This window comes from Microplitis mediator, chromosome 5 (genome assembly GCF_029852145.1).
Source record: "Microplitis mediator isolate UGA2020A chromosome 5, iyMicMedi2.1, whole genome shotgun sequence".
Lineage (NCBI taxonomy): Eukaryota > Metazoa > Arthropoda > Insecta > Hymenoptera > Braconidae > Microplitis > Microplitis mediator.
This window is the reverse complement of record NC_079973.1, coordinates 22,434,649-22,457,252: the sequence shown is the minus strand read 5'-3', so window position 1 is coordinate 22,457,252 and position 22,604 is coordinate 22,434,649. Positions and strand designations below refer to the sequence as shown.

The following is a 22,604-nucleotide window of genomic DNA, read 5'->3' as shown; positions in this document are numbered from 1 at the left end:
AAATGAGTTAACATTCAAATGAAGTTATTTATTTTTTATTTATTAAATCATTGATATTTTATGCATAAGCTCGTACGCTCTGAAGAAGCCGCAATAGTGCGGCGGTAAATCGTAATAAGTAAAATACGTAACGAGCGAGTGTAGCCTAACAAAATTATTATATCGACACATCGGGTTTCCCGAGTGTGCTGAAAGTACGTTTATTTTTTTTTTTTTTTAATGGACGTTTTCCCCGACTCATTATGGTAAGTAAAATCCAAAATTCATAGACAATTAAATAAATATATAATCTTTACTCAAAATATATCTACTAATTAAATTTAATTGATTAAACAAATTTTCTGTTAGAAAAATGTAGAAAAAATAAATCGATTAATCTTGTAATTCAATTAGGTATTTCGTCTGATTGGGCAAGTGGTAGTTTTTATTTTTTACGGACTTCTAGTAGTAGAGTGTGATGTAATTATTCGAAATCAAGACATCTGTGGTGTCCATAACGGGCGTCGGGTGTACCTGGAGCTCGGGGAACAGGGAATAGTTTACGCTAAAAATGTGTCATCCGTTAAAAATTTGCCAAGACAACAGCAACCAGGTTCGCGATTGTACGCAACAAACAGTTCTCACGAGCAATGCAGCTTGGAGCTCGTGACCTGTCCGTCCTGTGCCATCACCGTGACGTTCAAGAGCCTGGCCTTGCCTCATTCCTGCGGTGACAGTGGCATGATGATGGACAGTCCGTGCAGGTGATGCCCTACGACATTATCATTTCCAACCAGCACCAAGAATATTCTAAACCTTCAACCTTTTCCGCAACCACGACCACGACCACGATAAATTTTAAAGTTTACTTTATTTTAGGTGCGACTATGTCTGGATCTCAGAGCCACCTTACGAAGATATCTCAGGAACACCGTACTGCGGATTGTATGCACCGATCACTTATAGATCCAGCACTCGAACTGTTTCCATTACTCTGCTATATAGTCAGTCACATAATCACGCTTTCACAATTGAATATGTCTCAGAGAGTATGTTTGTTGAAGACTAATTGGTTATTGATTATCCATTTTGAATTACATGTACGACATTAAATTACAGGAAATAGAGTTAATTTAAAGGGCTGGGATCCTACGGTTACTAAAGGATTTAATGGAACTGTTGGTGGTATTCTTACGTCTCCATTTTTTCCTGCTAGATATCCAAGAGATTTAGGAATGGAGTACGTAATTACTTGCCCAACTGAAGCACCCTTTTGCCGGGTCCGAGTACTTTTTAGTGACTTTCAATTGGCAACTGTTTCTATCATCGAGGTAAAAACAAAATAAATATATAAATAAATAAATATGGACATCAATTGATCGTTTATTGTATAACATTGTAATTTTTTTTTGCTGCCAAGTTTTACGATTGGAATGGACAAAGATTGGACGTTAGCAGTGGCGCGAGATTCCGACCACCGATAATTGTAAGCTCTGGACCGTCATTGCTGATAAGATTCTACGCTAACGGAGGAACTGGTCTTGGTTACAAGGCTTTCTATTCTTATGTAATTGGACATAGATATGACAAAGCCATTCAGCCAATTACTGATTGCGGCGGATATGTGGAAAACTTGGGTGGCACTATTACGATGATTGATATGGTAACTGAAGGAGTAAAGACTTATGACTGCGTTTGGCTTATCAGGCCCCCAAAGAATTTTCTTCACATGAAAACACACATGTATCTCAAAGTCATCACATTCGCAGACATGGGTAAAAAAATTGATCTGTTTACTTTATCACTGAAAAAAATAATAATACCTAATTTTCGTTAACAGCTACCGATTTTTTTTCGGTCGCTGGTACCGATATAATCGGTAGCTGTTACCGAAAATTAATCGGTAGCGGCTACCGAAAATTAATCGGTAGTGGCTACCGATTATTTTTTTCAGTGATTGATCAAATAAAATTTATTTTGCTCTTTTTGCAGCTGGAAATACCGAATTGATAATTAGACAAGGTCCGACATCAGCATTGCTGCCGTTGGAAATACTGAGGCACCCAGCAAGTCAACTTCTACCTCCGAGAATGAGGGAACATATTACTCCAATAGTCAATGGGTTCCATGTCAGCTTACGAGGAACGTTTGGCGCTAACTCTAGAGTTGCGATCGCTTACGCAGCTTTTGGTTACATGGGTAAAAAAATCTATTTAATAATTTGATGAACAAATTTTCAGTCAGTTGAGCTTGAAAAAAATTCTAAAAAATTTTAGACTGTTTTTCTGGATCTGATTTTCTATGTCAGAATCATAGATGTATTCAGAGTCAATTGAACTGCGATGGATTTGATCATTGTGGTGACAATAGTGATGAGCCAACAACTTGTCTGAGAGGTAAACTATTTATTATAATTTAATTAACAACCACTAGACTTAAGAGATGAAAATTATTTTTCAGATTGGGGAATAGAACCGCGAGACGGAAAATGGCATATGAATAAAGCAAATTACTATTTCCCTAAAATAGATCGTTATCCAGATTTAAAAACTGCTACACTAGTATTTGTAGCCAGTAGTTTAGGATTAATAATCCTAATTTCCGCACTGATTGTTTTGCTGTACCGAATGGGCGCACGGTCGCGTCAGCAACGAGAACTTCAGTCACGTCTGCAGACAATCAGCGAACTATTAGGTATTTTATATCAAGTAACAATAATATAGAGGACAGTGTTCCAAAGTAGGTGGAAATTATTTCACCCTCAGATCGGACAGTCTTCGATATTGCAGATGGCGCCCGGATCGACGAGGTCGCTGTTCACGACGAACCGCCTGTTTACGAAGCGCCGCCGGGTTACGACGAAGTCATTAAAGTTGGCTTTGAGAACGAAGGGGTTAAATGCAAAAAAATACGTAACTTTTTGTGGGGGTCAAGAAGCAGGAGCTCCCCTCAATGCTCGTAATTTATTACTTTCTATAGATGTGTTTACCATTTAATTGTGATTATTTTGTATTTTTTATAATTATTATTCAAGGCAAGAATTACCTACATCATCAAGTTTGGTCGTAGACCTCGCAGGAGCGAGTAGAAATCGTGAAACAATACCAACAACAACCACGACAGTGGCACCAACTATTACGACAGTTAATCCCGTTGAGAGAATCCCTGAAAGTCCACCTCCACCTTATGTCACACCTCCTGGAAGTGTTCTAGATAATTACAGAATATGTCTATCACGACATAATGTCACTCGTAAATATTAAGCAACATTATTATTACATAATATAGATTCAAGTCTTATAATTCTTTCTTTTTAACACTCGAGGTATTTTAATTACATTAATAGTCATTAAAAAAAAAATTTCAGACACTTCAGTACCACTAAGCGTCCGAGGTGACCATACGCGTCGAGCCTGGAACCGAGCTACTGAATTACGTCGTTCACTACCAGATCCAGACGAAGTGGCGGCATTCCAACCTGATGGATCTATTGACTACGAGGCACTTGGTGCGTATCTTCGGAATTACGCTCCTCGAGGGAATGCCTCTGTTGAACCGTTTGATTCACAGCCGAGGAGCTTGCCAGATGTTGGTCTAATCACGAGGCCAAAATCCAACGGAGACTTCGCAGAGCGAGGGGACGAGGATGCGGACAGAGGCGGGGACGGGGACGTGGAGGACGAAGTAGAAGCAACTAGCTACGACAGTCGTTGTACCAGTCTCAGTCGTAGCAGTGACAGTACCCAATTACATGGATGTTCTTGTCAAGGAGCTTGCGGATGCGCAAATGACCACAACACAGTTGGATCAGAAACCAAACAAAGGAGAGATGATAAAAATATTAAAGCTAAACGTACTATTATGAAACTACTGAAGTCTACATCAACTTCACAGACATCGACGAGCGTGCCAGAAGCTAGTGGACCCGAGCCGTCTACTGAAGAGTTTGAAGGCTGCAGAAGACCTTCAATTTGTTCTGGAGACACTTACTTGTCTCTAGGGACAATGTTTAGCACTTGTAGCAGTCCTTATGAATTAGAAGAACACGATTTCACGTCAGAAACGAATAGTATTATGGAAAATATGAGTATACTTTCTAAAACACCATCTCGCACGCCCGTAAGAGCTACGAGAATCACCATAAATACCACGAGTGACTTTAGATTTAAAACACGCAAGTATGTACGTAAATATGCGAGTTGTGATACTGACAGCTTTTTTGAGAGTGTCAAGGCCTTGGATGCTTTTTTGGAAAGACGTAATACCACAGTCGTGCAACCGAGAAACACGTCTACGGTTGCTACACTCTTTGGCACGCCGGGACATCATCGACGCAGAGCTTTACGATCTCATGGTAACCAAAATGGAATTTTTAATTGCGTGCGCGGATGGAAATCCAGTGATGACACTCGTTCTAATTGACTTTTTAAATATTTATTTAATCGATGGCTTTATTGTTTTAACTTCAACTGAGAGGAAAAAGTAAAATTTATTTTTTGTTTCGAAAAAATCTATTACTATTATTTATTTTTTGTTTAATTTCAATAATTACTAATAAAATATGAATTTATCCCACTATTATTGAGAAACAAATTCAAATAGACTCTACTGTACCTCGAAGAAATAAAATTATAGTTTATTTTAAAAAAAAGTTAATTGATTAATTAATTATATACATTTATACTGAAGTAAAGTAGTGACCTCTTGTAAATTAAAAGGCAACATACGTTTTCACCTTGGCTTCATCTTCAGAAGTTTTCAGTGACTAGCATTTATCTTCACGCTTAACTGTAATTGAATTTATCATTATCCAAATGAAGTACTAATAATAACTATCAACGATGCCATACATTATTATTTATCATATGCAATTAACGATAAGCTTATAATGATAAGCGTACCCATGACAGTTTGAATTACACTGTAAAAGAAATTATTTGAATTTTCAAAGATTGCATATAATGCAATAAACACATACATTTGTGCTTGAAATTTAATTACTAATTTCATATAGAATTTGAAATACACGTTTTTGAATTTTCAAATTAACACTTTAGATTTTCAAATACTTTTTTTTGAATTTTCAAATAAGTATTATGAAATTTCAAATAGAATTTTTAAAATTCAATATATGTTTTTAGAATTTTTAATACTTGCTTTGAAAATTTAAAAATCAAGTATAAATTTTAAGTACGTTTATTAAAATTCGTATTTTTTCCTTAATTTTGAATACCAGCTTGATAATTAAATTACGTATATTAAATTTAAAGCTTTTTTCATTGAAAATATAATTCAAATATCTAGTTATGAAAATTCAATTCCTTTTGTATTGTAATTTTCAAATTATTTTTAACAGTGTACGCACCAATTACTCACAATTATGACCCAACAATTAATTTATTCAAGTAAAATAAAAATATTCATTTTTATTGTCTATCACGGAAGTAAAAAAATCTAGTATTTTCAAATCGTCCTTCATTTTCTTACACAACGATCATAATTACATATTTTTTTATTTATTAATCTCGCTCATTTTTTTTTTCTTTAGTAATTTTCTTTTCCTCTACTCCTTAATAACTTCGCTCATTGTATCCAACAATTTTTATTCATCACCTACATGTGTACATATTTACATATATATGACAGCAATTACGAATGTGCATCAACAAGTCGAGACATTAATCATTAACTTGTAACTTTGACAGTAAATTTGCATTGTATTAATAAATAATTATTTAACTGTTCATTGTTTGATAGTTTTTAAATAAAATAATAAAATTTTTTTTTATTCAAATAGAAAAAAATTGCTATTATCTATCACTTATAGTGTCAATTAATAATTGATTGTATTTAATTTTATCGAGTATTGTAAGATCTTCTATTTAAACAAATAAATAGCTGAGTGTAAATACCACAATATAAAACGTCAGGCCGTTCATCGAACATCGCAATTAAATCGTTGCCACAATAAACGAACGTTCGTGATCAACAATTTTTTTTATTTGCTATCATTATTTTTTTTTCTGTTTAATAATCTAGTGATTTATTTTTTTTTAAATTTTGAATTTATTATTCTTGATGACTGTTAAAAAAGTATACGCCAATGCTGTCTATTTATGAACATAATAGGGAGAGGGGGGCAGAGTGGGCCCCTTAAGGAAAATAATTATAATACTATTCATTTTTTTTACGCGTTTACTTTTTTTTAGACCCTTGATACTTATTTTAACTTCATTATGCTGCGTCCATTAAAATTGAAAAATCGAAAATTAGGGGCGAAGTGAGCCCTCCAAAAAATTTTGGATTTGATATTTTGTAATCTTTACACGTGTGATAATTGCAAATAACTATAAAACAATTGTATTTTAATAATATAAAAGTCATTTTAATAGTCTGCTGCGATATAACTTTAAAAAGTAATTTTATTATATTTAGTTTTCTTAATAAATTATATTTAATGAACAGTTTTGGTGGTCTATTTTAGCCCTCATTATATGAGAAATTTCGATAAGCTTATTGTCCGTCCGAATTTATTGGCGTATAGAAAATTTTGAGGGCCCACTTTGCCCCCATATTTTTTGAAGTTTTGAAAATTTTAAGGGGCCTACTTTGCCCCCTCCTTCCCAATTTAGTGTCCCACGTGCACGGAAAAAAAATATTAGTAAATATTACTGAGATTCTCGTCAACAGCGCGCCTAGATCGAATCTCAGCAAATATTATGGAGTAGAACGTAAGAAATTAATAACAGATGCATTTTTTTGACAAGTGTCTTGTAATTATTGAAGATTTAAGTAGTAATTTTGAATAGTCAAGCAGTATATTTCAACGGTTAACTGTTAATTATAGCAGTTTAAACATTAAAATCATAATTTTACTGATTGAAACGACATTAGTTATTGAACATAACATAAATAATTACAAGTTGAACTACAATTATTGTCAATCATTTTTTTCCGTGTGGTGTCATCACACGGATAAATTATTCTTGTTTGAAATGCTATGGTGTCATAGTAATGCCGGACGATGTTGGCCGCTTGTCAGAAATTGAAGTAAACACAGGCCAAAATTACTATGGCCATAGTAAAATCAACAACGATTATATCACAAATTACTGTAACCATTGAAAATTTTACTATGGTCATAGTAATTTCTGAATGTGTTCATTCCAATTTCCGACAGGTGGCCAACATAGTCCGGCATTACGGTATGACACAATAGCATTTCAAACAAGAATAATTTATCCGTGCATAAAGTATTGGCACAGTACTCATTAGCGCCATTATTACAGATTCATATTTAATATATACTCATATAATATTTTATTGATAAAAATTTTATCACCTCAATCTAATATTTTGTATGTGTGCAATAGCTTAAATGAAAATATATATTTTGTTTAAATTTAATCAGGCAAAACACTGCAAATCCAAGTGTTTTGTTTTAAAACACTTTAAGCGTTTAAATACTTGTAGTCACTTACTAAACACTTTTTAGTGTTTAAAGTGTAGTAAACACTTTAAACGTTTAATTTTAACACACATAAAGTGTTTTAGATAATAAGGCACTTAAAGTGTTTAGGCATTAATACACACTTTAAGTGTTTAGTGTCATTAATTAATAATATAAATATTTTTAAAATAAAAATAATAATTTTTCCATTGAAGTACAATCAATTGAATTTTTATAATAATATTTCTAATATTAAAAATAATAGTTGCCTTTGAATAAAAGTCGTTATTGATTGTTGTCATATCCTGGAATAATATTCTTATCATCAGAAGATTCAGATAATTATTGCATCACACATTCAGCATAAAAGAAGAAATGGAATTTAGTATAAATTAAAAATATATTTGTATTTTTGTCCAAAAAAAAAGCTCTAAAAAATGTTTACACTTGAAAAAAATTAGAAACCATAGAAGTAACTTTAAAATAACTGGTTATTTATTGAGTTATAAAAATCATTCAGAATCTGAAAATATACAGTATAATACAAATAATTAATTACAATAATATAATAAAAGAACTAGAAAAAGATCGTCAACACATTTAATAAAAATTGGTTAAAATTTGAAAAATTAAATAAATAAATATTCATTTTCTTCCATTAAGTGTAACATAAATTTTATAATATTGTTCGAATGTTATTTTTAAATTATGTCCATATTACTGCCATAGCATCTTCCAATTGTGACAGTCCTTACAAATTTCCGCATTTGTTTTATCCATCTTAAGAACTGGAATAGAGATTGAATAGTACCATTAATAGTCATAAAATCTACAATAACAGAATCTTAGGTTGATGAGCAAATTTTATTGTAGAGAAATTAATATTAAAAATTAATAATTTAATTAAATATTTAATTTTCATGATTATTTAATATTTAATTATTTATAAAAAATATTAAATTTGGAGAATAGTCAATATATATTATATATGTACTTTATACAAAATATTATTAGATTATTAATTTTAAATATTTATTATTTTAATTTAATATTCGATTGTAATTTTTATCACAAATTTTGTATTAAATTCATTGATTTATTTTTAAAATATTTATTTATTTTTCCTTAATTGTACAACGTTACGTTTTTTACAGGTTATATCTTACGCATATTTGAATATATTTTTATAATTTTTATATTTATTTTTCAAATATTAAATAATCAATAATAAATATTTTAAATTAATAATTTAATAATATTTAGTAGAAATTAGATTAAATAATACTATAATAATTTATATCAATAAATAATACATACGGATAGTTAACCTTAATTATGTTGGAACACTTGAAAAAGTATATAAGCACAATTTTCTTCACTAATATTTACAAATAAGTAGTAAATAATATTTATCAAAATGTTCAATTTAAATCACTATAGTGATTCAGTATACTGAATATAATTATTAAGCACATATACAATTCGCACTTTTAAAACACGTGTTGTGTATGTAGCAACTTCAACATTTAGTTTTTGTGTAAACCCTGTGCGCGCGCATCGTAAAGATGCGGATCATACATTAACATATATGATAGTACATTTAGTAATGTATGGCCTAAGATTAAAATGAAAATAACTAGAAAACAATGCAGAATTCGAATGAACTTTATTTAAACTAATTTGTAGGAAATAAAATTGTCTATAAAAAAGATCCTATAACATTTTTTGATAAGTCTGATAGTTTTGCTGGAAAAGTAAAAAGATCTGAAAATTTATTATAGATTTGACTTCCAGCTCCGATAATTTTCGAATGGATGGATTTATCAAAAAATGATAAGAGACCTTTTTTGTAGAGCGTTCAATTCTCTACAATAATATGCTATGGACTTATTCATATGACGTGCGAATGCCGAGCTAGAAAAATAAAAAAAAATAAAATTTTTTTCCCATGTTAACTTTGAAGATATAAAAAATGTATTAGTTCAAGAATATCTCTATCGTCGTTTAAAATTAAAAATTTAACATTTATTTTAATAATAAATTAAGATCGTTTAGAATTCATTGGATGATATGAACCGAGTTCAATCATTTGTAAAATTTTATTTTTAATACAAAAAAATACGTTTTGATACATCTATATCGTAATGCATAAATATATTTGAAAATTATTACACTTTTATATTTTGAAATTGTTATTTGTATCATTTGTCGATTGACAAAATTGGTAGAATTTTTTTAAACTGTTTAAGAAATTTAAGCGTTTTATAATATACATGTTTTTTAGATTAAACGTTTTTTCTGAAAAAGTGTTTAATTCCGGTATATCTGTTTTAATTTAAAACACTCGATGTTTTTTTAAACGTTTAATGTAACAGTAAGCGCTTTATAATAAAACACATAGAAGTGTTTTTTTCTTTAAACGGATAAAACGTTTTCGGATTAAACACCTAAGTGTGTTACGCGAACCTTTAAAACACTTTTAATGACTTATGCGATTGTTTAAACGTTTATACCGTTTTACTTCTAAGCGCTTAAGTTGCAGAAAACACTAACGTGTTTTATTTTAACACACTAAGTTAAACACTTGGATTTGCAGTGAAGAATCTTTTAATATTCAGCGAAGTTATTTAGAATTTTATTAAAATTTTTTTTAACATATCACGCGATCTAACCAGCTCACAGTCGATAAATATCACGAAAAAATATTAACTGCAGTTAAATTTATGTGTGTAATAAATTAACAATTAGAATTATTTTTAAAATGTTTACACGGATGTATCTGTGTACTGGATATTGTAATGTGTATGTAAGATGGTGAAGCCAGTGGGATGTATTATTAAATGATTGACGAGTAAATTATGGTGGTTGTTTAAATATTGAGGTGAATTACGAAAACGTGAGTTTTATGCTGATCTAACGTTATACATAAATTTTATAGCAAATTATAATCTTTCAAATTCTATTGCTTTTATTATTTTTTAATTCTGTTCAAATTCAAAAATAAAAATTAACTTTAACAGTAGATTATTAATTTAAATAATTATTAAGTACGAAATAAATTACAAGTCAATTTCAATATTAATTACTACACGAAAAAAAATAGGTGCTGCAACACGACGCAGTCTTGTGGGAGCAACAGGATTTTCATGTTACAGCAACAGGATTTTCATGTGACAGCAACAGGAGAAATCCTGTGAGAGCAACAGGATTTTGCCTGTGGAATAAATAAAATAAGGAATAAGTTTCATGTACTCATTTTTTCGTCCGCATAATGAAATTTCCGAATTTAAAAAAAAATTCAAAGTTTGGAAAAAATAAAAATTTGTTTTCGAAGATGATTTTTTTTTAAATTGAAATTTTTTTCAAATTTTGAAATTTCATTATACGAACAAAAAAATTAGTACATGAAACTTGTTCCTTATCCTATTTATTCCACAGGAAAAATCCTAGTGCTGCAACAGGATTTTGTCCTGTTGCTCCCACAGGACTGCATCCTGTTGCAGCGCCTATTTTTTTCCGTGTATAGGAGAGGGCTGGATTAATTTAGAACTATTGAATTATTTGTGAACTAAATCTTACGACAAAAATTAGTTTACACACACACGCGCGCTCGCGCGGACGTCCACCCGGAAATAATCAAAATAACTTCCTAAGACCTCAAATCGTCGCGATTTAATGAGAACTCGATTTTCGAAAATCGAACCGAAGCCAATAAATTCCCTCTTTTGTTTGAAAACTTTTAATTTTCATATCAGGAAGTTAAAAAAATTTTGTATATTAAAAAATAAAAATAAAAAATATAATTTTTTTAACGTCGCTAATTTGCCCGACCTTCTATATTTTTTTCAGAATAATAATTTATGACCAATTGGTACATATTAAACATTTAAATATTTGAAAGTTCAAATAATTAATAAGACACCTCTATATTTTATTTCGTAATTTTTTTAATTGGTTGTGTAATAAAAGTAATGAAATAACAATTATAAAAATCTATCATAATGGAATTTAATTACGTAAAATAAACTATAATTCATAAAAAACAATTATTCATACTTTGCAAGCTCATCGCTGCTGTATCTAATGGTAATTAAATACTTTGTTAAATATATATACCATTACTTATCGATTACCGATTTCAAAGTATAACTTTCGTGAAAAAAATAATGAATAACGAGCATCTTAGCACATTAATAATTATTAATGCTAATTTATATATTTTTACTCCTGTCATAATTTCATAAACTAAAAAGTATGAAAGAACATATTAAATTAATTAACAATTAATAATTATTATTATTTAATAAAATGTCACAATGATTTAATTTACCTATGTCCTATTATGAAATCATCGTGTATATAAATGTATTATATAAAACGTGAGCGATATATTTACATCTTCGACTTATTTATCGAGTCATTAAATTGCGCCATGAATGAATAGAAGGATAAAAAAGAAGAATAAGTCAAGACGATAAATGGTCAGACGGATTTTTTGTGACCTCAAGTGAGTTTCGGGATGGGCAAACATATCAAAGTAAATATTTAAATATTTTTTAACACATTTAAGGGCTTTGTTGTGTTTCTCAACAAAATATCTACTTTCTTTATTTTACATATCGTCTTTACTTGAAATTACAGTCGCGTTTTAAATTTTTCATGTTTTAAAAAAATAAACGTCATTGCGCAATTGAAATTAAACTAATGGTTTTTAAAAATAATAAAAATTAAACTGTGAATTCGAGATGATAATTATACGCGAGACCTCTTTTAAATTAAGTACTAAATTTATTTTATTACAATATTTATTAAGTTTTTTATTTTTTTATTCAAATGAATATTAATTCCGGAGCCTATGTAGCGAAATATACAAATGACATGAAGTGGAAAAAAAAAAAATAGTTTACCCCGAATTGGTTTCAGTCAAGCTCATGTGGCAATCGTATAAATTAAAAGTGATTTGGATGAGGCTAAGGTTGTTGCTTCACATTCAAAAGATATATATATATATATATATATATATATATATATATATATATATATATATATATATATATATTTTTTCATGTTTGGACCCATCCCAAAATTATGTAACAGGTTTCTTGATCACGCGAATTTTATTTGTAAACACGTTAATTTTTGAATTTTAAAATGAACTAAAAATATTTTATAACACTTTTTTTATGTTATTTATGATAAGTACAATAAAATATAAATAAAATAAATTATCCTTTAAAATTTTAAAAAGGATAATAATTAAGAATATTATTAACTATTACGAAAAATTAATCAATTCGTTAATAAGGTATTTAAATTTATATAACATTTTTAAATTCATTTTATGCAATAAATTATTGTGAGCTAAAGGTATTATATTATTTATTTAAATTAAAAAAAAAAAATTGGCAAATCAATTTCTATATGAAATAAATTATTTTAAGTAAGTATATATTTATTGACCTCGTCGACATTTGTTATTCAGTATTTATAAGAAAATAATTGCTTATCCCATCACAATAAATTTTATTAAATTCGCGGATTTTAAACTAAAAAATATATAAATTTAACCTTCTCAATTTACTGGCCGTCATAGCTGGAGGCTGAAGAGTAACAATTATAATGAGAACGTCTGCTGCAAAGCATCTTCAGTACCTTGCATTGCATGATTATAAGGATTTGATTGGTTTGTTTATAAGGATCAAGTATTATGAGGCACTCACGCACTTTAACGAATCCGTGGGGAGTCGGAGCAAATCTAGTTGACTATGAAAGCTTATTAATAGGGCCAAGATTTTTGCGTTGATTTAAAAATAATTATTAATCAGAGGTGTGAAATTTTTTATATTACGGGGAAAATATTGGTCTTATCAAAAAATTTTTCAAACAAAAGTTGTAGGAAATTTAATTTTCTAAAAAAAATGTCTCTTATAACTTTTTCTTAATACTAATAAGAAAGCCGTAATTTCAAAAATAAGATTTTCATAATTAACAAAATTTTGAATCATTCATTATGAATCTTAATTTTTGAATTACAGTGAAAATATTGATCGCATAAAAAAATCGTAAAAGACATTTTTTTTAGAAAGTTAAATTTCCTACAACTTTTGTTCGAAAACTTTTGTAATAAGACCAATATTTTCGCCATAATATCAAAAATTTTAACAACTCATTTCAAAAATAAGGCAGAAATCTTGTCCCTACTTATAAATGTTGTGATAGATCCATGTATTTATTTAAAATTACCAATATTAATTGATTAAATAAGTAAATGAAATAAAAAAAAATGATAATGAGTACACTGTAAAAAATCGGGAGTGAATTCGGATTTCAATAAAATCCGTAATCGCTCCGTTACTCAGAATTTCGGAGTTAAAAAAAATCACTCCGCATACAGAGTAAATAGGGAGTTTGTCTTTTCAGCGGATTGATTTCGGACTTCTCTGGATTTTATTTAAATCCGCATTGACTCCGATTCGGAGTTTTAATATTAAAATAAACTCCCCGGAGTAAATTTCACTCCGAGGGGATTAAAGTCTACTGATATATATGCCGCGGAAGGAAAGGAAGACGCGTGACAAGCAAAAAGTGAAGCTTGTATTGAGTGAAATTATTATTAGTACTCATTTAATCGACGCAGCTTGTAAATACTCGAACACGAATCATGATACCGCAAATATATGAGTCATGTAAAAAATGAATACAATATACATATATATCAATAAGAGAACAGGCGTGTTTGTTTTATCGAAAGTTAATTTGCCAATAACTTTCCGGTACTGTATATCCAGAGCCGAATTATGTGGAATTTAAAAAGACGCCGACTTCAAACGATTATAAAAATAAATGTAGATGAGAAAAAAAAAAAAGTTTAAAGATAAACCCTTCACTTGAACCGTTACCTTTCGGATATTCTCTGGTATAATGTGGCTGGGGCTTGTACTCATGAGATGAAAGAGAGTCTTAAGAAGAAGAATTGACACGCTCACGCATAATCAATTTTATCCTCATAATTCTTACGACGTACAAGTACACGCGCATATAGAGACACACACATACAGACACACACACACACACACCTGTCATTTGTACTGCGTACATTTATTTAATATTTAGTACACTCTCTCTTTCTCTTTCGCTCTCTTTGATAAGACTTACGACAAATATTTCTTCACAATCACCCAAACTCATCTTTCACTAAATTTTACAATCTTATGAAAAAAATATAATTAATGACCAACTGATTATTTTATTATGCACCGATGAGTAAAAGTTAAGTTTAAATTTTACTGTAATATTTATTTTTAATAAATAAATTGATGTCTTTTAATTTGTTATTTGATGAAGTTTAATTTTTTTAATCATAATTATATTTTCAAATATGTCTCTACTTAAAAATAATTTGAGGTAAAAATGTTGTCAGTAAATAATAAAAAAATATTTTTTAATTAAGTAAAAATAGATTTTAATCGTTAAAATAAACATTTAAAATATTCAATTACACAAATGAATAATAAATGTTTAATAAAACAATACAATAATTTTTTTTAGCAATCAAATGTATAATCCATTAGTTAATTAATTAATTCATTTAGAACCGACGCCCGTAGTTGGGTTTAGCGAAACCCTGGGATACTTGAGGAGTTGGAGCAGTTCTGACAGAACTTCCTGGTTGGAAGCTTCCGCTCAAAGTACCATCGTTTTCTTCAGGGTGAGCTGCGTTGTATTCAAGAGCGCGGAGGATTTCTTCAGGTACTGCAGGAGCCACTGGAAGATGAGCACCTTCTGGGTGGAATCCAGTCTCGTCAGCGGTGTAAGTCACTTGGTAGGGTGTACCGTCAGGGCCGGTGTAGCTGAATGATCCACGGGCAACGATTGCTGGGGTTCCTTCTTCGCCTACTGGTCCAGGTTGTCCTTGTTCGTCAGCGTGGATTCCGTTCTCGGTATCGTAACTGAATTGGTAAGCACCGTCGGGCGATATATCCTGGGATTGACGTAAAATGGCAATAGGCACTGGTGTGACATGTTGGTGTTGAGCAGCAGCTACTGCTACCAAAGCAAAGGCAACGACCTTAAAAAAAAAATTATTATTTAATAATCAATCATCGAATGGATTTTTATTTGCTGATTAATGAGTTTTTTTTATTTTATTATTATTGTCATTAAAATTGTTGGCTAATTTAATAAAGAAAGTAACGACTTTCATTTTTGAATTTAATTTTAATTGTTTTTTTTTAAATCGCGATTTTTTCTATCACGTGTGTCGTAACAGTTTACTTTCTATCCACGTTTATCATCAATTGAGATACGAAACTGTCAAGATTGATAGGTGATAGCACACCCTGAGTACGGACCCAATTGTGAGCAACATTATGTGCAAATTGAGTTCAATGTGTAGAGATCGCGAATGATATTGTCACACGTCTTAACGATTAGATGTTTAGAATTGTAATGATGTTGCAACTAATAAATTATCTATGTCTCTATTATTACAATTTTTTTTTTTAACTCATGACCACAAAAAAAATATTAAATGAATTTTTCTTAAATGACTGAATTATTTTTTGAAAATAAACTCACAAGGAATTTCATGTTGACGATTGTATGAAGATCAACAACAGACTGTGATTATTTTAGCTGCTAAGTCAGGGCTATTTATACAAAAACTTTCTCATAACTTATGAATAGGCGGATTACTATAAAGTCAGAAGTTTTGGGAATGTCACGCATCTTCCCAGATTTACACGATTAACGAGTCTGGTATAGGCAGAGGGAGTGGGAGGAAGGAGTTACAGTAACCACCTGATAATATGAATATATACAGTAGACTATTTTGACATTAAGGAATTTATGCATACGAAATTATCAAAAAATGAATGAAACAGAAAAAGGAGATCAAGTAAAGTTAAGATTTGAGAATGAAAACGAATGCGTTCTTGTTATTCCTTAATTAATTTCAAATTTACGTTAACATAAAATTAAACTTTCGATTTCGCGGACCTATTGGCCAAAACAAATTATTATTCTAAATAGACGAGCTTCATTACAGCTGTAGTTTTCACTTTCAAAAACATCCTTGTTAGTCATTAGTAATTAATCATTAATCATTAATCATTATCTATCGCACTAAATACCCGTACAATTAATGATTGATTGCTGTAATTTTTAAAATGTCAAAACTTATTTGTCCGAAAATAAATATTTAAAAATGTTATTAACATTTAATATGTATTATTTATTATTTATGAAATAACTTAAAATAATTTTACTCCTACCGCGACCATCTCCGACTGTATGTTAATAATTTTTTATGCAATATTTCATAAAAAAAAAAAAAAAAACAAGGTTATTAAAAAATTAACAATCTTATTTTTTTATTTTATTCGTAAAAAATTTCAAAAGTCACTGGGATATTTTTAATGTTACAGGTAAATGCGAGGGTCGTAAAAAATATTCATTTATTTATCAGATGTACCGGAGCCGGTCCTATGATTTAATAAAAGACAAGTAATTATACATACATGTGTATGTATATGTATATGATGATGATGATAATAATAATAATGAAGTAGCAGAGAAAAAAAAATAAAAATTTCGGGTGAACTTTATATAACATCGACTAGATTCTAAAGGTCATGGCAATAAAAAATTCGGCATCCCCACTCTTAGAAAATATCAGATCGCTTCTTTTCGTAGCTGTCTAATTTTAATAAGTCCCAAAAGTGGGGTCCACAGGCTTAGTATAAATAGTCACGGGATTATTCTACGAAATCAATCTTAGTTGAAAACTCATCTTAGTACGGACTTGTTTGCTTTGTAATTTTATAAATCAACATGAAGTTTCTTGTGAGTTTTTTGTGGTTTAATTTTTTTTATTAATTATTATATTTACTCATCTATTATTTTTTTTTTTAAGTTTGTGAAATTTAATTTCTTAACAATATATCGAGTGCAGAATTGTTTAATAATTATTTTATTTGTAATAATAATTTTTAAATAATTTTTTAGATAATTTCATTGGCTGTCATTGCCGCAGTATCTGCACAGCAATACAACCAGCAGAATCAGCAACCGATTGCGATCGTAAGACAATCCCAAGATTCTTCCCCTGATGGTTCTTACGCATACAGCTACGAAACTGAGCATGGCATCAGCGTTGACGAACAAGGACAAGCCACCGCACAAGGCCCAGATGGACCAGCTGTTGTCGCTCAAGGAGGATACCAGTACGTTGGTGATGACGGTGTTAATTACCAAGTGAGATACACCGCTGACGAGAATGGATTCCACCCAGAAGGTGCCCATCTCCCAGTATCTCCTCCAATCCCAGAAGCTATCGCTCGTGCTCTTGAGTACATCAGCAAACACCCCCAACCACAAGAACAATAAACCGATAATCCAATTCTGTAAATTTATTATTGTTAAAATGTCACGTTTAAATAAAATTTTTTTTTATAAAAAAAAATATACATGTCATTTTTATTTATAATTTATTTAATTAAGTAATATTTTAGTAAATTAATTACCTTCTCGCTGGTCTAAATATTTATAATAAATTCACAAACCTTTAGTAGATAACTCACCCATACTTACCATCCATATTCAAGGACACCAAGTTTTTGAGAAACAAAAAAAAACTGGTAAAAATATCGGGTTTTTAAAATCCTCGGCACGCGTAATAAACTGGTTAGTATTCAAATTTATTTACTAAAAATCACTTCCGGGTTTATGGTAAGATCAAAAATAAATTTTGAAAAATTTTGATAGATCTATTAAATATTTAAATGAAAATGAAAATTTAATTTCAACACAAGTATATATATATTATTAATATTCAATAAGAAAAAATAATTTATTACAAATTGTTTCTAACACTTGTAATAAATACTTCGTGGGTTATAATAAGCCAATAAAATATATATACAATATACAAAACGTAATTCGCGAGGAATTCAGCCCACTGGATTATTTGTGTCGCAAGAAACAATAGAGGAACCCTGTACATTATTATGAATTCCTTGTACCTTACGCACGCCACTTATTCTTCATATTCATCAGCTTCTTCGTCTTCGTATTCACATATATACTCTAAATCAATTTGTGTATGAGAGATTTACACCTTTCAAAATTATAAGCCATTATTATAATATTAATATATACAAACGAGAGTCGTCATATAGACATTCCGCCCACGGATTTATAGACATGATTAGAACATCGAGATGTGTATTCTCCATAGGTCATATACACTTTAGAAAAATTATCATTTCCCTCTACCACAGAGTACCTATTAAAAAGTACAAAATAATTTTATTTTATTTATTTATTTATTAAAATTTTAGGCCCTGAAGCCTTAGCTCCTTAAGGGCCTTACAATGAATACAAAAAGATAATTTTCATAATAATATCGTTAATAACAAATAAATAGTAATAATAATAACAATGACAATAATAAGTTACACGGAGAGAAATTTATGGTAACCGATCCTAGTACGTTTATGAAATATCATCCCATACCGTTATGGTAATGATTACTTGGAATTATGGGATCTACCCGAGTCGAAATTTAGAGCCTATATAGGTCCCTCTAGCCCTAAATAGATCCGATTTAGAGCCCTGTAGTCCTGTAGCTCCGACTTTGAACCCGGAGGTCCTAACATTCACTGAGAGGTCCGATTTTGAGCCTTCAAGTCCGACAATATTAGTCCCGTAATAAATTTGGATTCATTATAATTGAATAATTTATGATGATTATTATTAATATTATTATTATTACAATAAGCCAGGGCTTACAGGCCCTAAATCGGACCTAATTTTAATTTTCATCAGGTCCTAAATTGAGCCCGCAAGTGCCGAAAACGGAAATTTGTAGCACCTCAAGGACCAAAATCGGACCTAATTTAACATAGAAACAGACTCTATTTAGAGCCTCCAAGTCCGAAATAGGTCCGACTTTAGAAGGCTCTAAATGGGCTCTAAATTTCGACTCGGGTAGGCCCATACTTTCTGGGAAAAGTTCCCATAAGTATGGGAATAATTCCCATAATTATGGTAACAATTCCCATATCGCATGTGAAATAATTATGGTAATGATTACCATAATATTATGGTCATCGTTACCATAATATTATAGTAATCGTTACTATAATAGTATGGTAATGGTTACCATAATAGTATGGTAACCATTACCATACTATTCTAGTAACGATTACTAGAATATTATGGGAACGATGACCATAATATTATGGTAACGGTTACTATAATCGACATTTCAATAAAACCGGTTACCATACATTATGGGAACCATTCCCATAATTTATTGTAATCGTTATCATAAATTTCTCTCCGTGTACGTTGTCTCAAAGCAAAAACGATCAAAATTATAATTTGCTGAGAACAAATGACTGTAGCTCTTAAAAAAAAAAAAAAATTTTTTTTGAATGTACAGTAATTACAATCATTGATAATCTTTATCTATAAAAACATGTAATATTAAGATCAAAATTCGTTGTAATAAATAATCGTAACAATCTCCTCCGGTAATTTTATAACCTGTTTATAAAAAAAAAATCTAATTATTTAAAAATATTTTTGACATTTAAAGTGAGTGAATGTTAAATAAAAATATTTTAATTCATAAATTTCCTATTCAATAAATTTTATTTCATTTAAAATTAATACACTCTAATAATTAATAAAATATAAATTTTAATTACCCATTAAACATTACAGAGTATCAGTAGCATGTTTTCAAACAAATTATACATTAATGCACTTACATTATCGTCTAATGTACATGCATTAAGATAACCATTGAAATGGACTTGCAATTTATTTACTGAAACGATAGTGGCTGGATTTGAAACGTTATTTATATTAAATTAAATTACATGCAAGCAGAGCACAGGATCTCTTGCAAGATTATTTCTGATGTAGATTTTGAATAAGGGCACATTTGTCTCGATGAGTATTGCTATTGAGTAACCAGAAACATTACTGGGAGGTTACACCTCGCGATTAATATGATGGCTTTTACTCACTCCGCCTCATCGCCATCGGTGGTATAGCAGCAACAGCAGGAGCAGAAGCAGGATCGTAGTTCTCATCCTCACAATCATCATTATCTACATGCTATATAGGATAGTGTAGATGTACCAGCAGGTATGGCCAGAGGAAATACTTTTTAATGTCAAGGCACCTTTTATTGTTGGAGGTTTTTATATTCAAATAACCAACAACAGCAACAACTTATGTTACATACTTTTATAACACATGCAACACAGCTTTGTTTTGTTGTTACTCTGGTCGGGATGTTTTATTTGGCACGCGGGGTACGTCCCTCTGTACTGTACTGCACTAGTACTGATATCCTAGCCAGTTGGATACTATCAAAGCTGAACAAAACACTAGACTACACTCTTTCTATGGAAAATAAATATACACATGAGGCTTTGAGCAATCTCTATCTTTTTATTTAACTTTTTTGAATTAGCCAATAGCTCATGGACCGTGATAAAGTTACTATTTACTCAAGACCGGACATATGAATTCGGAGCCTCAGACAAAAACAATTAAACTGTGATGGTAATCGATGTCGCAAAATTTCATTCCATTGGATTTATGTTTGCGAGATGGCAGAAAAAAAGTTATTTTTTTAAATTTATATATCCCGGAAGGTTGGCGGTCAGCACGAGTATTTGTTTCAACAGTTGAATTGCTCTCGATTCTATTATAAATCGAGAGTAAGATTGTTATTTAAATAAATACGTGATGAGACTCGGGAACATAAAAACTATTCGACCGACCTCGAGGAGGTTTCTCGCTCAAGACAATGGTCGCATGATTATCTCTAGCACGCATCTTGGCTTCATTAACATCGTCTAATCTAATCGTTTGGTTAATTAAAAAATATAATATTATTTACAAATTATTTGCTAAAATAAGTATCGGGTAATAGTTAATAGTTAATGGCCAATAAACAATATGAATGTACGTATTAGTAAGCCATGTACGACAAATTATAACACCTCGTTAACTAAAGGTCACGTCGATGAGTTTATTAATCGGGTGTGTGATGAGAAATAGACACATCCTTTTTCATGTTTTATGATTTGATAAAAAATATATGAATACATTTTTTTTTGTGGATTATATTAATGATTATAATTAAATTTTTTTAATGAAAAATGTTAATAGTGAAAGGAATACGCCCTTAGATGTAGCATCGATCTAAATCCATTCTCGTTGGATTGTAAACGGAAAAAAATAAATAGTAAATGCAACATGATGCAGTCTTGGTAAATAAACATGATGAAATCATGTTGCATCCACATGATTTGTCATGTTTCGGCTACATGACAATCATGTTGCAGTAGCATGAGAAAAATCCTGTGGCAGCAACATGATTTTCATGTAGCCTTAATAGCATAAAATTAAGCTGCAACAACTAAATATTTATGCTTCAGAAAAATGATTCATTATCAAGCAACAATCAAGCAAAAAATCGATTTTTTGAAAATCCTGACTATCCCTAACCCCTTAAGCAAAAATATCATTTCTGAAAAAATCTAGTTGCTCGATAACAAATCATTTTTCTGAAGCATGAATATTTAGTTGTTGCAGCTTAATTTTATGCTATTAAGGCTACATGAAAATCATGTTGCTGCCACATGATTTTTCTCATGCTACTGCAACATGATTGTCATGTAGCCGAAACATGACAAATCATGTGGATGCAACATGATTTAATCATGTTTATTTGCCAAGACTGCATCATGGTGCATTTACTATTTATTTTTTTCCGTGTAGTAAGACATGGTAATTAGAATAGTAATAACCGGGGTCGAGATGGAGATACAGACGCAGACGTGGACATATAAATATAAATGTAGATATAACCCCTCAAGAACCGGGTAATAGAGCTAGATGATATTATGTTAGACGTAAGATTGTTATGTGTGGGTCATAATAATAATGAGCATGCATGGCTCATAAAAGACCTGGGTACCACCTACCAAGCCCGCTTACGTCTCTTACACACAATGTCCAAGGTGCATTTACTGCTGCGTGCACCCCACTTTGAATTAACAACGTATACTTATATGTGTATATTGTAATGCACGTTTTAGTCCTTCCACCTTGTTTTGTGTTGGTTAAATCCCCCACTGTTGGCATAATC

The 22,604-nt window shown here is 30.4% G+C and overlaps 3 protein-coding genes across 5 annotated transcripts; 2 read left to right on the top strand and 1 right to left on the bottom strand.

Annotated features, from left to right (window-relative positions):
• The first annotated feature begins 111 nt into the window (after nt 1-111).
• LOC130668220 (uncharacterized) lies at nt 112-4,622 on the top strand. Of its 3 annotated transcripts, none has more exons than XM_057470390.1 (11): nt 112-245; nt 394-743; nt 859-1,028; nt 1,099-1,310; nt 1,400-1,754; nt 1,972-2,178; nt 2,256-2,375; nt 2,440-2,673; nt 2,769-2,937; nt 3,014-3,231; nt 3,347-4,622. In XM_057470390.1, exons 1-11 carry the CDS (start codon nt 243-245, stop codon nt 4,399-4,401), a joined length of 3,093 nt encoding a protein of 1,030 aa, XP_057326373.1. In that variant the 5' UTR covers nt 112-242; the 3' UTR covers nt 4,402-4,622. The 3 variants fall into 3 exon arrangements, with proteins under 3 accessions (XP_057326373.1, XP_057326372.1, XP_057326371.1); XM_057470389.1 differs by having other exon boundaries at nt 2,754-2,937; XM_057470388.1 differs by having other exon boundaries at nt 2,745-2,937.
• Nucleotides 4,623-14,866: 10,244 nt separating this feature from the next.
• Nucleotides 14,867-16,149, bottom strand: LOC130668131 (endocuticle structural glycoprotein ABD-4-like). Its single transcript, XM_057470244.1, has 2 exons — nt 16,007-16,149; nt 14,867-15,497 (listed from the first exon to the last, which is right to left on the bottom strand). The coding sequence occupies exons 1-2, from the start codon at nt 16,016-16,018 to the stop codon at nt 15,018-15,020; spliced, it is 492 nt and encodes a 163-aa protein (XP_057326227.1). The 5' UTR covers nt 16,019-16,149; the 3' UTR covers nt 14,867-15,017.
• A 976-nt stretch (nt 16,150-17,125) lies between these two features.
• LOC130668133 (endocuticle structural glycoprotein SgAbd-8-like) lies at nt 17,126-17,891 on the top strand. Its single transcript, XM_057470246.1, has 2 exons — nt 17,126-17,272; nt 17,435-17,891. The coding sequence occupies exons 1-2, from the start codon at nt 17,261-17,263 to the stop codon at nt 17,813-17,815; spliced, it is 393 nt and encodes a 130-aa protein (XP_057326229.1). The 5' UTR covers nt 17,126-17,260; the 3' UTR covers nt 17,816-17,891.
• Nucleotides 17,892-22,604: the final 4,713 nt, after the last annotated feature.

What these genes read in the sequence shown, in the direction of transcription:
- LOC130668220 (XM_057470388.1), top strand. An exon ending in ATGATGGACAGTCCGTGCAG is followed by an intron (nt 744 to 858) that starts GTGATGCCCTAC and finishes ACTTTATTTTAG; the next exon opens with GTGCGACTATGTCTGGATCT. An exon ending in GACAATCAGCGAACTATTAG is followed by an intron (nt 2,674 to 2,744) that starts GTATTTTATATC and finishes TTTCACCCTCAG; the next exon opens with ATCGGACAGTCTTCGATATT.